The sequence below is a fragment of the Pteronotus mesoamericanus genome, unplaced genomic scaffold (genome assembly GCF_021234165.1).
Source record: "Pteronotus mesoamericanus isolate MK-2021 breed Mesoamerican mustached bat unplaced genomic scaffold, CSHL_Meso_final contig_291, whole genome shotgun sequence".
In the NCBI taxonomy this organism is placed as follows: Eukaryota; Metazoa; Chordata; class Mammalia; order Chiroptera; family Mormoopidae; genus Pteronotus; species Pteronotus mesoamericanus.
In genome coordinates, this window is record NW_026555124.1 from 5,172,211 (window position 1) to 5,188,602 (window position 16,392).

Below are 16,392 nucleotides of genomic sequence, written 5' to 3' on the forward strand. Positions count from 1 at the left end.
CATATTTAAAAAGAAAGTGGTTTTTTTTCTATTTACCATTTGCCTTCTAACCACAGCAGTTAGTAGGTGAGTCACAGTCTCTCTCGCTAAAGCAAGCAAAAAAATGTTTTTTTTAATTATCATTCTTTTTTTAAAAACCTTTTAAATATAAAAGAAGAATCGATTTGTCCTTATTTATTTCCTTATATTCAGATTTTAAATCTGTGAAAAGTTTACAATAAATGACCTCAGTCTCTCTAGTTATCAGATCAGTTTGTGGAACACGGAGCTTTAAAAAGTTTTATGGGAACGAGCTTTGGATTGGAATTACTTTGATTTTATATGATTCATAGCTGGGAAAATGGAAACTATCCTAATGTCAAGAAGATGCAGTGGGAATTAGTGTTGTTTGTAATTTTTTTTTTCCATTTAGAAAGTAGATATTATATTAATCTCTGTGGCTTATTTAAAATAATAGCTTTTAAATAAGAATTTAAAAGAGGTTTTTCTATAATTCACTGTCTTCATGAAGGTTTGGCACCTTCAAATTTATATAATCTACACTTCGAGATTCTGGGTCACAATTACCACTACTTCTATTTGAAACCTCCTTCTTCAGAAATTAAAAATTTCAGAGCCACTATTGTTAGCATGTTAAACTACTTCTCCTTGCTTATTACCTTCTTGAGGACAGTGTGAGGGAGGAGCCTATTCTTTCAAATGTGATTGAAGAAATAACCAAACTCCGAGATCCTTTAGGCTTTATGAAAAGACCCGATGTGAGATGGTGGTTATCATTTGCCTGGTCCAGGTCTCCTTCTGGTGGCCGACTTGGACCAACAAATATGGGTTCTGCATATCTCCCTGTTAAATTCTGTGTGATCATCCCATTTGTTTCTTTGCAGTTAACTAAGCTTCTAAGTCCTAGAAAAGATTTCAAATGTCCATAGATTGAGCAGTAATCCATTTCCCATAGGATTAATTCTAGGCAAATATGAAGGGCAAAAATCACTGAAAAAATATTCCTCATTCTATTCAGTAGAACTTATTTCAAACATTAGTATAAAATTTAACCACAGCTCAATGTTTTGACTAGTCCACAGGCTTTGTTTTACAAGTTCTATTTTTTAAAGTGGGTTTGTTCAATCTAGTACCAGACATAAGGTGGGGGAGGGGTGCAAATGAATGAGAGGAGGGGAATGTTCTCTAGTAAAATTAAGTTGTGAAAGCTGTGTGTGTATCCTTGTCTTAAAGAGCCTACTATATGTTAGTTTATTTGTACCTGAGAAATCAGAAAGAGGCTGGATAACTTTATTTAACCTAATATTTGTCAACTTTGTTTAAAGAACACCCATTACCACTGAAAAACTAGTGTGTTACTTAACAAACTTAAACCACCTAGTTAAGGTGTAATTCCATTTCTGTGATTGGCCCTCTGTGTAAGAGATCTTTGATAGGGGTCCTGTTTTAAAACAGTGGCTCTCAGCATTCGCTCTACCTGGAACCACCTGGGGAGCTATAAAATTTACTGATGCCTGGGAAGGGGGGCTAGGGGATTCCATCCCATGACATAGTGATTTAAGTTTTGTGAGGATACTGTGTGGAAGATCACCATTTTTAAAAGTTGAGGCATTAGGCTGTCCAGGGGTGTCCAACCTTTTGGCATCTCTGGGCCACACTCGAAGAAGAGTTGTCTTGGGCCACACATTAAGTACACAAACACTAATTAAAACTGATGAGCAAAGAAGGGGTTTTAAATAAATTTATGATTTTTTTTTTGTGGTACCACATTCATAGCCTTCCTGGGCTGCACGTGGCCCGTGGGCCACGGGTTGGACACCCCTGCACCCTGGGCTGTAGTTTCTCCCCACTCCCGACCTGCTCCCTGCTATGGAAGAAAAGCGTATGACCGTCCTGTGGGGCTCAGCTTCGGGGCATCTTGGGTAAGGCTCTGACCCTTAGTAGGTAGAAGGTTCCTGACTTTTGAAACCTCAAATCCCAAGAAAAAGTCTGATTTATTTAATAGATACTAAGACCAAGTATTTTAGACAAAAGTTCTTACTTTTCACTTTTCACATGGCTTTGAGTGATAGAGACTAGATTCTATATGACAACGGTTCCGTGACTTTCAGTGAAAATATGTTAAAACTGTTTGTAAGAAAATTTCTAGGTATGGCAACCATAATGTTCCAGAATACAATCTTAAACCTGAAAGTGAGCAAAAAAGACCTGAACTCCAGAAATAGCTGACCCAAAACATTAAAACCTAGCCCTCGGGCTCTTACGAAGTTATTAACATACACATTTTGACAGTTTCCTGGTTTCTGGTTTCTTTGACTCACAGAAAAATTAGAGAAATGGGCTGGAGAAAATGTAGAGACAGTTAAAATGATATTAATGAATGAAGCTGAATATGTCAAAAAAGGTCAAATACTTTTCAGTGTTTAAACATGCAGAAAGAGTGCAAATGTTAGAAATTCCATAGTAATCTCTGAAATTCTGTTAAGTAGCCCCCCTCCATTTTCTCTAAAAGTGCCACCTCCATCTCCATTGAGACATCCTCTAATAATAACCCCCACAGACCTTGCTCATGAGCGCTGTGGTGCGCAGCCAGACTTAACTCCCCTGGACTAAAGACAGATGAGGCCTGGCCCTTGCCCTCTTTCAGTGTTTGTTAGACCGTCACTGGACTCTGTCCCTCTTTCCTCCCGTTTCATTACTGCCCGAATGAGCTCATGTCAAAACATGAGCTTTGACGGGCACAGTTTATTTGCATTGGCTGTAATGTTGAAAAGGATTTGCAATGGAATAGCATAGAATTTGTAGGTCTATAATAAGAGCAGTTTTTTAAAAAGTGTTTATTGACCTTTTTCCTGCCTCTTTAGGATAGCAAGCATATTCATGGTAAATTCCCATTTTTATTGGTTACTTTAGGTGGTTTTTAGATTCTGGAGTCAGATAAACTTGAGATCATTGTAACCTCTGGTCTGGCAACATCCTTAATCTTTCTGTGTCTTGGTTTCTTCCACTGTAGTATAATAACACTACTAAATTTTTGGCGTTGTGAACTGACCTAATTAATACAAGTTCAGAAAAAATGGTAGTTGCTGTTTTATTATATAACAGTTACAGCGATTGTTCATTTGCTAGATGCTCGTCCTTACCGCACTCCATTCTCTTCTGATAGACTGTTCCCTGGAAACCCTTACCCACTATTTTTGTTTTGGATGTCTGAAGTGTTCACTTTTCTCCAAACTTAGCTGCAACATTGAAAAACTTTGTGATAACGTGTAAAAATGTGAATTTTGGTTTCTCTCTTGAAATGGGAAAACTTGGCAGCACGGGCCTGCAGCAGTCGCATGCGGCGGCCCGTGGAGCTGCGCTGTGGTGCCTCCTGGCCCCGCGTGCACTCCAGGCCTCCCTCTGCTCCTCTCTCTGCCTAGGGAGAGCCTGGCCTTTAGGAAGTGTCCTCCAAGAGGCAAGTACAGGACACTTGAGCCCCTGGATAGACGAGGTGTGCAGACTTGGGCTTCTCTCCTTGTGGATTTGGAGTGGGACCCTGTCAGTGACTTAAAGACCAAATTAGGGCTTACGTTTAGCTTGTATGAATTAGTATCTGAGTTCTGTTATATAGGATATCTTTATTGCTAAAGCGATTTCTTCTAAAATGTGAGAGATGGACACTTTCCCCTTCAGACTTGTAGACGGTGATGATGAAAATAGCTCTGTTGCGTTATAGTAAACTTACTCAAGTGCAGAAGTTAGCTTTACAGACTCCTATTTCAGAAGCTAAATATAACTGTAAAGCTATATGAGAGGGAAAAGGCATGCTAACTAGAGTCATGTTTCAGACCTTTACTAGTGGTTCCACAGCAGTGGCTCAGACCAGGGCAGCATTAATTTTTTATTTTCAATGGATAGGTATTAAGAATGCTTGAATATGTTTGCTTAAACATTAATTAAATGCAGTTTTAGGGGTAGCTGGAATGTTGGTATTTGTAGAACAGTTGGAGGAATCCAAAGTGTCCCCTGTAGTAAATACGCTTACTAGAGTTAGAATTACTGCTCAGTGCCCAGCTCATAGTAGGCATTCAGTCCGGTTTGGCTGAATGGAGAAAGGTATGCTTTAGATCAAAAGGGTGAGCACACTGGCCCATGGCCTGTTTTGTACAGCCTGGGAACTAAGAATGGTTTTTACATTTTTAAAGGATGGTATTCAAAGGTAGTATTCAGAGAGCCTTTGTGGCCCCAGTCACTATCTTACTTTGCAGAAAAAGTTCACCTGCTTTAGGTTGTGGAGGTGAGGTGCTAACTCCTCTCCTATCCATTCACACCATGTTACATGTACCTAAATAATCCCTGTAGATGGTGGCATCGTGGTGCTGTGTTTGTTACCTTCTAATGAATAGTGCAGAGCTTTTGCCAGACACATGAAAGCTTTTAATAAGCAGCAAAGGAATTGCTGGTATAAATATTTAATAAAATCCAGACTGACATTGTGGTTATAAGTCTTCAAGAACTGCTTTAACTGTCATTAAGTCTTTGGTACTGTATGATGTCAACAAATTTTAGACTTGGAAGAATACGTCAAAATTCTCTTGTCCAGCCATTCATAAATAAAGTATGGAGAAGAAGTAAAGGACTTCTCAGAATGAAATCACTTTTTAGAAGCATAGCCTTTCCCAAACTGCCTTATCTGATGAACAGAGGACAGTGAAGTCTTACCTCCAGCGAGTTACTAACCTCTCTTTTCTTTAGTATCAGCATCTGCTGTAGTTATAATAGCGCCTACCTCATAAAATTGTCAAGAGAAATAGATGAGTTTCTATTTGTAAAGCATTTAGAACAGTGCCCAGCACTAATATATAAGAACTATATTAGTGTTTGTTAAATAAAGAAGGCAGTGGCTAAAAAAGTGTAATGGTCAATTTTATTAATTTGTATAAAAGTGTGAGTCCTAATTCCCAGGGTTAACGGTGGCTGTTAAACATGTATCACTGGGCGAACAGTGCTTCTGATCCTTAATAAAATGCTAGAGGTGATATTTTTGGTGCCTGAAACCTAGTCTCCTTGACAATAAGTACTCCTTGCCCCTTTGTTACTCACTCAGATGTCTGAATTATTCAGCTCATGTAGATCTCTACGTATTTTGTTAGTACTTAAAGATTTAATAGTGAATTCTCACAGTACCTTTTCAGTCTTGCCATTTAAAAGCTAATGCTGTATTAGAACTGGAGTTATTAAGGTGTACCTTTGGCGTGTTTTCTGATCTCAGAGAAAACAGAATCAACTATTTTTCTTGATAGTGTACTTCAGAGAAAATGAATCTAGTCTACTGTTGTAATTAGGATTCTGAAATCCTGAATCGAGAGTGGTGTCTTAGAAATGAAATATCCGTATTACGTTACCAGGTCTCCAAAGAATATGCCTCTACCAGGTTGGCATTTAGGTGGGATGCTTTTCTTTGAAAGCTTAATTAAGAAGCTTTACTTGAATTTTTTTTAATACACTAACATTACTTTCTTACAGTTTGCAGTGTTGATGTGGGTATTTACCTACGTTGGTGCCTTGTTCAATGGCCTGACATTACTGATTTTGGGTAAGTCTATAAAAGCATTGGAATGAAAGACTGCAGGAAAAGATCTGTGTGCAAGGATCTTAGAGATTTTATTGGAGAATATGCTTATATTGTAGAACAAATAGAGGCGATATGTTTGAGGTTGTGATCTCTTTAAATAAATTGCTGATACTGTGTATTGAAATGCTACTTTAGTTCCTGAAGACAGCTCTAACAACAGGGATGAACCAGAACAAGTGTGGCCTTATCTAATGGTACTATCATAGATCTACCTAACCAGGTCTCACCTGTATTTTAGAAGCCAGGAATGGTTCTTGTAGCCTCCCTTGTTTAATTCTTTGTTCTGGAGCCGCTCCCCACCAGCAGTTGCATCCGGGAAATCCTGCGTATTTTTCTTTCATAAGGAACACTGCCCGGCCTGCCTAAGAGTGTTGCTAGTTTGATAAATTTTTAGTGTTTGTTCCCTAAATCACACCAGTCTATTTTAAAGGTTGTGTGTTTCCTTTTTCAGCTCTGATTTCACTCTTCAGCGTTCCTGTTATTTATGAACGGCATCAGGTAATTTCTTACCTGCAGATTTCATAATACAGAGCTCACTTTATTATGTGGAACTTAAAAATGTATCAGTGCTAGTTTCCCAAGTTTTATTAAAGTAAGAAATGTGATGGTTTCTTTTGCCTTTGATTTGTTGGATCATAGTTATGGTTAATCAGATTCTTTAGCAATAGTAATTTTCTAATAATTTATACTTCTCTTTCAGGCACAGATAGATCATTATCTAGGACTTGCAAATAAGAATGTCAAAGATGCTATGGCTAAGTAAGTATTTAATATCTGCAACTTATAAAAAAACTAAGAATAAGGTGTACTGGACTTTGAGAACAGTGCAGTATTTTCATATTCCAGGCATAGTGACTCTAACAGATCAGGCCTAAAGTGTGACACAATTGCCAAAAGATTTTTTTCTATCATCTTTTCGGTAACTTACTTCTATGTTTACTATGTATTTTTAAGGCTTTGTTTAAAACTAATTCATGAGGCCACAGTAGTAAAATTACAGCTTGTAACTTGACAGGATTAGATTTCATTTCTTATATAAGCTGAGCACTGTAGAAGTAGTTCTTGAAGGACAGCATTTTAAGCAGCAGAAAACAAGGTACTTCAAATGTAAAATGCTTCACATTGATTGACCTTTTCCTCCCCTCCTCTTCATTTGCAGAATCCAAGCAAAAATCCCTGGATTGAAGCGCAAAACCGAATGAAAAAAAGCCTGAAATAATTAACAGTAGGAGTTTATCTTTAAAGGGGATCTTCAGTGATTACATGGGGGAGGGCCAGGGAAGAATGACACCTTGACAATGCAGTGCAGTTTCACAGATCTTTATTTTGAGCGATGCAGTGTCTGAGGAAAAATTACCTGTCTTGACTGCCATGTGTTCATCTTAAGTATTGTAAGCTGCTATGAATGGATTTAAACCATAATCATAACTTGTTTTTCCTAAGAGGCACTGGTGAATAAAAAAGATCTGAGAAAGCTGTGTATTATACTTTGTTGCAGGTAGTCTTGCTGTATTTTGGGAATTACAGAGAAAGTGGAGCTGAAAAAAAATAAATAACCCTTTTCACAGTTCGTGCACTGTGTATGGTCTGTGTAGAGTGATGCAGAGTTGCTGAAATGAAATGTTTAGACGAGATCATACCACTAAAGCAGGAGTGAAAAGGCTTGCCTTTCTGGTATGTTCTAGGTGTATTGTGAATTTTACTGTTATATTAATTGCCAATATAAGTAAATATAGATTATATATATATCTATATATAGTGTTTTACAAAGCTTAGACCTTTACCATCCAGCTTCCCCACAGTGCTTGATATTTCAGTCATTGGTTATACGTGTGTAGTTTCAAATACATAAGCAGAAACAAAATATATTTCTAGGAGCACTACCATTCTGTTTCCAACATGAAATGATGCCATGCACATAGAACTCACCATTTAAACTTCATTGCACAGACTTACCGTAGTTAATTTTGTCACAAACTCTCAATCTATGGACTCAATCTAATGCTTCCAAAAATGTTGTTTGCAAATATCAAATGTTGTTATGCAAGAAATTATAAAATGAAGATTTATACAATTGTGGTTTAAGCTGTACTGAACTAAATCTGTGGAATGCATTGTGAACTGTAAAAGCGAAGTATCAATAAAGCTTATAGACTTAAAATATGTTTGGTATTTTGGTTTCATGGAATTGCAGATTAAAAGTACACACAAAGGGGGTATAGACTTTGCTCCAACCAGTGACTGGTTTCTAGAAAGGTTTTCAGCTCATTGTGCATCTGTGTTTACTTTGAAAACAAAGGAATACGTTTTTACATAATCACATTTACTTGACACATAACAAAATGTGTTTAAATGATGTATTTTTATATTTGATAATTGAAAATAAATTCATGCACCAATATTTTAACATGGAATACAGTGCAGGATTTATGAACATACATAAAATCATACCATATAAATATTTACTAATAAGATTTAATAAGTTTTCTTGACACACAGACACTATCGCTCTTTAAATATAGTTGTACATATCATTGATCAATTTATTCTTCCACACAGTTACTTCAATGCAAGATTCAATCAGTATGAAAGGTCAGTGGTACAATATAGGCAGACATGGTTATCACTCAGCATCACCAGTCACGTGGTTACAGAAAACAATTAGGACTACATAAGGACTCTACCTGTGGGCCCAACAACCTATCAGTGGATTAATGTAAGGCATTAATAAATTGGCATATAAAAATAGCTTAATGAATGACCTAATCCATTGAGAATGCTGAAGCACTTCTGTGGTAAATGTTAATCTAATTGAAAATGCTTCATTTCACCTTTTCTCTACACTGACAACTAGCCAGTAACTCAAGATCCAAAATCAGTTCACTGACGGAAGGACTCATTGGTGTATGTATATGTGCTCACAGTCACCAGTCCCTGCCTTAAGTGTGTGCCCTCAGCCCCTCCTGTCAGTGGTTGGCCAAGTGTCAAGTACCATAGAGGTGGTTTGGAGCTGTCTTCTGGTTAATATTGTCCAAGTCACATAGTTACCCAACCAACTCTGAAGAACTCCAAGTTAGATTATTTTGTTTTATAATCTTGATTTATCAAATATTGCTTGGGTTTAGGAATTTGTTCTGTGGAGATTTTTTTTTAATCCATACTTGACCTATATATAGTTCAAAAGCAAATCAGCAGTGTCAAGGCAATCCAGCTCCTGGGAGTGGTCAGCCCAGTCAGCCTCAGGCTACCTCATATGTTACTATTTTAGATTTAACAAGATAAATCGGCTTCTCCTCCTGGAACTGGTTGAGTGCTTTTTGTTTTATTTTCCCTACTATTTTGTAGTAGAGGTTTGTTTTTATTTGAATTCTATTTTGGATTCTGTGGGTTTGGCACTAAACATAGACTCATTCTACTCCCTCCCTCTTGAATTTCTTTGTTGCTCACCTTCCTACAGCCACTATTTCCCAAGCACGTAACTGATGTCCTTCCTTTGGGAAGCCTTGACATAAACATATGACACAGGTGACAAACCGGGAATCTGCTAAGGGTCCTGTAGCCCTCCTCGGTTTCAAAGTTTTAGCACCTTATGTAGAAAGGAGATAATTTGTGGAAGGTGAGACAGCAGCCCACAAAACTAGAAACTTTCAAAGGCACTTAATGGATATAAAACTCTGCAAACAAAACGTTAAAAAATTAAGTTTCTCAACTTGTTTATACATGGCTCATTTGGTTTTGAAAGCTAAATGTGGAGAACAGAGGCCATCAATAGTTCTAGGAATTCGGTGCTTCTAACTTTCGCTGTCCAACTTAGTTGTAAAAATGAACATTTTTAAAGTATATAGAAACATAATAGCAAAACATCTTTTGTAAAAGTTTTGATGCAAATTAAAAGCTACATACTGGTTAGGGCAAATGAGGCTTTAAATTTTGTCAGTGGGCTACATTATCAGACAGAAATTTTTTTTTTTTTTTTTGGTCAGTGTTAGTACATAGAGTTTTTAGTCTCAGGAACAGAGGCAAGCAGTCGTAACATTTTAGAACTGACCTTCCTTCTTGGCATCACAGTTTTGGAAATCCCCAAGTATGGGTGCAGTCTTACCACTTCACTAGCACACGGAGCTTGCGTGGCCTGCAGCATTGGAGGCGTTTACAGCAGCTGGTGGCTCGGAGGTGGCTCGGCACTGCCTCTGCAGTTGCTGGGTGGGAGCAGCAGCAGCAATAAAGTAAGAGGTTCCTGGCGTTTATAGACATCGCCACACAAATACACTGAAAAAGCAGATCAAACAGTCATTTTACATGGCTGGACAGCATGCTTTTATCATGTGACAAAAAACTTGCCGAGTGCTCCAAAGTCAAGCTCAGGTGATGGAGTGAACATGTCAATTTCCAAAAAAAAAAAAAAAAGCAAACCAGAAATCTTGCCACCAATTAAAGATCTACTACTGCTTTTTTATTTTGAAAGGTCTATTGTGTTGTGTTTTGTTTTGTTTGGCTCTTTCAGCAGCCAGAATGTCTGTGCTGAATGTGAGGACTGTTGGCAATTTGACTTTACACTATCTTGTTAGTACTGAAAGGTTTTATCAGCTCCACTTGAGTACAGAGCCCTTTCTAGTGTTCAGCACGGAGCCAGGGCTCAGTGTGCTCCCATGGCTGCTACGAAGGCCTAGGGGCCGCATTTTAAAGGTTACTTCTAAGCCTTTTGTAGCAATCAAAAGTCACCTGCATCTCCTTCACAGAGGTGACGGATTCACTTATGTCCCTTGTTGCTGGCTTGTTTACAGGTTGGCTGGGGCTGCCTGAATGGATGTTTGCACTCCACAGGGAGCTGCTGTCTGTATTATCTCACGGGCTCGAGTGCCAGCAGCAGCCGGCCCTGGAGATGGGCGCTCCCGGGCAGGCCAGCAGAGAGCATCCTCTGGGGCCACGGTGTACACGGTGCTTTTCGGTAGGAAGTGGGTTGACGTTCTCAGCAGTGCCTTTTCCACAGCCTCATAGACCACTTAGAAAATATCCAGAATGCACACGCATTTCTTCTTCATCCCCTGCCCCCAAGAGTTTTGCTTGAACTGAACAGAAACCGATGTTCGTGTTGCATTAAAGCCCTTCAACTACAAGCGGAGGAGCTGAGTGACTTAGAATGAGCCTGTCCTGTTCCTCCGCACTCCAAACAGGCAGTGCCCGTGGTGGAGGGACAGAAGCAAGCTGCACTGGAAATGCTGAAGAGGCTGATGTCATCTCTAGAGCTGGGAGAGGGGCTGCCAGAAACACTGGGAGCCCAGGCGCACCTCAGAGCAATGTGCCCATTTTACAAGCGCGGTTAAGGTCAAAAGCAGCCCTTGGCTTAGGAATCCAAATAAACTGGTTGAGGTTCTGCTACTAACTAGCACTGGGCCTAATGGCTTCTCCCCTCATCTGATCTCTTGTGTAAAATTGGGTAGCACTTGCCCTGCTTGTTACTCAGGGAGGCTGAGTTTCAGTATTTTTAAACTTGGTTGTGGATTAATCATCAATCTTAAGAATCCTGATGATCAGTTGGAAGTTACGAAAGATCAAGGACATTCTAACCTGAGTGTATGTAACGGCGCTATGGGTCGTCTAAGAGCTCCTACTGAAATTGGGATCTTGGGTCTCACCCACCTGTCCCTCCATCCAGCAATGCTCAGAGTGGCTATCACATGCCCTAGGCTTCTCACCAATCCCAGGACAGTTCTAGTGGAGACAAAGTCCTGTCAAGACATGGGTTGGGAGTCACCTGACACTAAATACTTTAAACTGGGAAAGACCTTGTCTTCATCAGGACTCTGAATTTTCTATTTACTGTCCTCCTCAGCCACTCCCCATGCCCCTGAGAGAGCCGGACCCACAGGACCCCTGAGGAGGGAGGGAGAGGTGTAGGGACCAGGCCTGGGGTGTGATAGATTAATCGGGTTAGTACCTGCAGTCATCGCCTCCAGTGCTGACCACATACTTGTCGTCATGGGAGAAACGGATGTTCGTCACGTGAGCGGAGTGACCAAAGTAACGCTTATGTTTGGCCTGTGAGCAGAAGTGACAGCTGAGAGACCCTGCTTCTCCCAGGAACCACGGACCACTCCCCCGAAGGACTCAAATCCCCTCTTCGCAGAACCTTCCCTCCCTCATGAGATTCCCACTTGATCTGAAACCTGTTAGCCAGCCTTTCGCTGGCTTTCCTGTCTCATTCTTGCCCCAGTTATAGCCATTTTGTCCACCCCCCCATCGTCCCCTCTCCAGGCTTCCAGGACTCTCCCTCCCCAGGGAGGGGGATGAAAAGGTTCGGGGGCGCCCAGTTTCCCCAGGGCTGGCACGAGATTCCTGTCGTCCCAGATGGCTCTCTGGGTGTGGCCACTATCTCAAGCACAATGCGGAACAAGAGCACGGGGGCAAGTGTGGGGAGGTTACTCTGAGGAAGACTCACAAATTTTTCTGTGCACGGAAAATCAAAGAGCTTCACCAGCCCAAAGTCATCTCCTGTGACAATGTTCAGGCCACCATGGGTCACACATGCGCAGTTAACATCAGCCTTGTCTGCATTTCGTGGCCAGATGCCAATGACTTCGTCTCCCAGAATGCTGTTCCGACAGGAAGAGGTGTTAGGAGGAGATCTGTGAGAAGCCTTGCAGTCAGACCTCCCGTCTCAGGGATAAGGGGGGAGCGGGTACTTCACGTAACGACAGTACGGTCAAGTGGCTCTCCTGGCACCTCTCCATTTGCCCCAGCTCTTCCTGTTCTCCTCTACCTGGGCCCATTTCACCCCAAAAAGGAAAGTACCTCCATCTGATTCTCTCCCTCTTCCCTATAGTCCTTGAGTATGTGTACGTTTGAGAGAAGAGTGGGGGCTCCTTCAAGCTCACAGGATGATGGCCTCTTTCCCTTGCGTTGGTAAAGCATTGCTTCCTACCCAGCTAAGTGGCAGCTCCAGCCCTCCCATTTCCTCCTGGCGATTACGAGGGCCCGGCCAAGCCCTGGGAGATGGTTTCCCTTTGCTTGCTGGATGGCAGTGGGATTTGTAGGGTTGATTACACAAAAAGAGGGATTTGCATTTCAAGGCCCAGGTCAAATCAAATCCAGTGGCCCAGACTGGCACCAAGAAGCCTTCTGCCCCCACCTCCAAAGGAAAGAGCTGTATCTCGGCTTCTTCAGACCCCAGCTACACACAGACTTGGAGGCTGAGCCTGGGACAAGACTCCCTTGTGACCTTTTCCTAAGAAGTGTTTTCCTCCAGTCACCTTGTCCAGGAGGCCCAGGTGATCTTCTCAATGACCATGGCTTCGGTTACCTGCTTCCCCAGGGGGACCTCATGCACCTGGCGCTTGTAGGCTCCCGTTGACACCTGCGAAGCGAAAGGAAGCCGTGTCCATCAGCTCTCCTCAGCCCTCAGGACCCCCATCTTGGTGGGCTGTTTCCCAGGACACAGGCCCCGCCTCTGCATCCCCAGGACTTTTCACTAAACCCAAGTTCAACAGTCCATGCAAAGTTCACATGAGCAGGGCATTTTTCCGTCTGTTTTCTCACTGTTTTCCATTTCTCATTGTTTTCCAAAGGCCTGATGCAGTGGTTCAAGGGTGGCCTCTGACCAGCAGCATCAGAATCATCTGGAAACTTGTTAGAGATGCACAAGCCTGGGCCCCTCCCAGACCAACCAAAACAAACCCTCGGAGGGTGGGGCCTGGCGATCTGCTTGTAGCGGCCTCCAGGTCACTTTGATGCTCACTTGGGTTTGGGATCTCAGAGAACCAAGGTGCCCGGTCGGAAGGCAGGCTGGCTTCCTCATGGACGACAGCTGCTGCGGATGACTGTTGGAGCCTCTAGGGCCTGACCCTTGCTCCCCTGGGATCTTCTTTGGCAGCAGTCCCCAACCTTTTTGGCACCAGGGACTGATTTCGTGGAGGACAATTTTTCCATGGGCGGGGGCGGGGGCGGGGTGGAGGGGGCAGACAGCGGGCAGAGCTCAGGCGGTAAGGCCAATGCGAGTGAGCAACCCCTGCTCACCTGCTGTGTGGCCTGGCTCCTAGAAGGCCACAGACCTCTACTGGCTGGGGCTGGGGACCCGTTCTACGGAAAACTGCTCATTTTCCAGAAAATGGCTGCTGCCTACCTCTCAGCTCCCCAACGCCCCCGTCCCTGCGGGTGTCTCTAGCCCAGCCTCCCCAGACGTTCCTGCCATTGGTGCAATGAGCTGAGATCCGTCTCACTGCAGAGCCTTCCTACAGACGGCCTGGACCAATGTTCCCAGCCCGCTGGTTGGCTGACGCCGACACATCCTACAGACCTCGGCTTAAATATCACTTAGGCAGAAAGGAAGTGAATCTAAATTCAGCCCCTGTCAAATGCTCCCACAGCACCCTGTACTTTTCCTTCTCAGCATGTGATCACATTTGTAATTTTATGTGTATTTTGTGATTATCTGGTTATTGCTTGTCCTCCATGACAAGGCAAACTCCAGGAGAGGAGAGACCAGGACCATTTTGTCCACCCAGAAGCCTACCATAGTGCCCGGTTTATTAAATATTTAACGAACATGTCCTCTCTTCCTTCACAATGAATATCCAACTCCAGGTCACTATATTTGCACTATATTTGTTCAGAGTGCTGGAGAAACTGCTCTGTCTTCAGCTGTAACTTTTAAGGGCAGGATCCCACTGTGCCCCACCCCACTTGTCAGTCCCCCGGGGAACCCCTGAAGAGCTCTCTCACACCAGGCCCACTAGCTGGAGTCCAGGTCCCAAGTGTGGTGGGTCCACGCTACTGAGTAGGATTTGAATTAAAGTGAATAGGAAGTGACATAGCTTTATAGGTGCAGCTCCTGAGAACTAGAAAATGGGAGGCTTTGAAGGTGAGGTGAGGTGAGGTGAATTATAGACGATTAGGGCTTGTGTTTCCTGCTTTTCTTTCTGGAGAAAGACTCTATTTTAAATTCTATTTCTTCAACCTGCTTAAAATCTCTAAGCCTCTGTTTCTTCATTTATAAAACAGAGGAAAGGCAACAGCACCTAACAGCACAGGAACAGGGGTTCCTGTGCAGAGGGAATGAGCACACGGACTGGAACACAGTAAGTACTCGGTTAACACAAGCCGTTGTTATTATTACTACTATTGGTGCCCCAGATACCAGTGCAGCCAAAGCATACCTGGATGTATTTGCCATCTGCAGAAAAATCCATCTGAATGACAAAGCTTGGGATATCTTTGCAGTAGCCGATGCGATTCAGGCTTGTGCCCTGAGTGAGGTCATAGAAGTCAACTGCATGTTCAGAAGAACCAACGGCCAAGAATCTGCTGTCTGGGCTGATTCTAGAAAAAACAGTCCAGGAACATGGTCACCAAAGGGCTGGTCAGGCATGAGGTCGGCTCAGGGAGGGCCTCTCAGACTCAATGGCAACGAGACCTCACTTCTAAGGTTAGCTTCTCCTTCTATGGAACATTCTATGGAACTCAACAATTTCTCTGGATCAAATCCCAAGAAGTAAGGAAATACAGGTACACAGTCTTTTGTAGAATGGCATTTCACAAGAAGTTTTCACCGCACACTCGTGGAAATTAGTGTAGAGATGTGTGTGTGTGTGTGTGTGTGTGTGAGAATTAACATGTGAGAGGGTCTCCTTTCATAGCTGGCTCATTGAAAGGGATCTTCTTACAACCGAGTGCCTCATTCCAGCCACGACCCCTCGGAAACGGGAGCCCCTGGGAAGGAGCATGCTGGCCTCTCTCCTCCTGCCCAGACTGCCTGCTACGTACCTGATATCTTGGATAGCGGATTTCCGATCTCGTTTTTTCCCCCAAACTTTCAGGCTGTTCACCAGCAAGATGACAAACTCTCCATTCTTCATGCCAATGGCCACCATCTCCCCGTCAGGACTGTAGGCTGCACACCTGGCAGCGTGGCCCAGGTTCACCTTGTTCAGCAGCTTCTACATTGATACAAAGTAATACCACCTGAGCCTCAGGCAGCCTCGGCTGGTCTCCAGGGGGACTCCTATCCTCGGGCCAGGGCAGCTAGGCTGCCTCTGCTGCCACAGTTGGCCTCCAAAGCACTTGCTCCTAGTTACTGTCCCTGAGTAGCCAGGGGGCTGTAGGTTTTAATTAGAGCAGCTTGAGAGGCTACATGTTTTAGGGCAGGAGTTCAAATTTCTTCTGTAAATGATTTGGAAGTAAATATTGCAGGCTTTGGTGTCCATATGGTCTCTCGCAACAGGCAGTAGGCCAGCCTTGACCCTCCAGCCATAGGTTGCTGACCTATTATTTATTGTTCGGGTGAAAGAGTTTGTGCTTCAGTAACTGTTAGTTCAAATCCTGGCTCTTACTAGCTGGGTGTGTTTGGTAAGTTATTAAATACTTCTCCATTTTCCCATTTGAAAAACAAGCAATAGTCATATTGGTCTTGTCAGGTTGTTGAAAGCATCAATAATAGTGTACACGGAGCATCTGATATGTAGTAGGTAGTCAGTCTACAACAGCTGCTGGTAATAATTATAATCAACGTCATAATCATTGTGAACTAACTTGGCTTTTAGAAAGGCCAGCACACTTAGCCTTTTGCATGTCTGTTCTTTGATTGGCACTGAAAATAGGACTCAAACATTTACTAGTCATTTTGTAATGAAACAAAGTATTTTAATCATTAGGAACTGAAGTACTTGTTTCGGTATTAGACAAGATTTGGTAATATTAATCTCTTTTTCCCCTAGTCTAGTCCTTGCTATCTTAGATTTTTACTCCAGATAAAATTTTAGTTATTTTTTTGATATTTTAAG

General features: G+C 42.4%; 2 protein-coding genes across 5 annotated transcripts in view; one reads left to right on the forward strand and one right to left on the reverse strand.

Annotated features, from left to right (window-relative positions):
• The window catches only part of RTN4 (reticulon 4), a 75,240-nt gene extending 67,462 nt beyond the window's left edge, over positions 1-7,778 (forward strand). For both annotated transcript variants that reach the window (XM_054575440.1, XM_054575441.1), the window contains 4 exons: positions 5,509-5,578; positions 6,069-6,115; positions 6,318-6,376; positions 6,777-7,778. In XM_054575440.1, the coding sequence (XP_054431415.1) occupies positions 5,509-5,578; positions 6,069-6,115; positions 6,318-6,376; positions 6,777-6,819 (219 nt within the window). In that variant the 3' untranslated portion in view covers positions 6,820-7,778. The remainder of the gene's footprint in view (positions 1-5,508; positions 5,579-6,068; positions 6,116-6,317; positions 6,377-6,776) is intronic.
• A 1,751-nt stretch (positions 7,779-9,529) lies between these two features.
• Positions 9,530-16,392, reverse strand: part of EML6 (EMAP like 6) — a 226,664-nt gene continuing 219,801 nt past the window's right edge. For all 3 annotated transcript variants that reach the window (XM_054575437.1, XM_054575438.1, XM_054575439.1), the window contains 6 exons: positions 15,377-15,549; positions 14,770-14,932; positions 12,868-12,971; positions 12,057-12,210; positions 11,556-11,656; positions 9,530-9,886 (listed from right to left, as the gene is read on the reverse strand). In XM_054575437.1, coding sequence (XP_054431412.1) covers positions 9,862-9,886; positions 11,556-11,656; positions 12,057-12,210; positions 12,868-12,971; positions 14,770-14,932; positions 15,377-15,549 — 720 coding nt within the window. In that variant the 3' untranslated portion in view covers positions 9,530-9,861. The remainder of the gene's footprint in view (positions 9,887-11,555; positions 11,657-12,056; positions 12,211-12,867; positions 12,972-14,769; positions 14,933-15,376; positions 15,550-16,392) is intronic.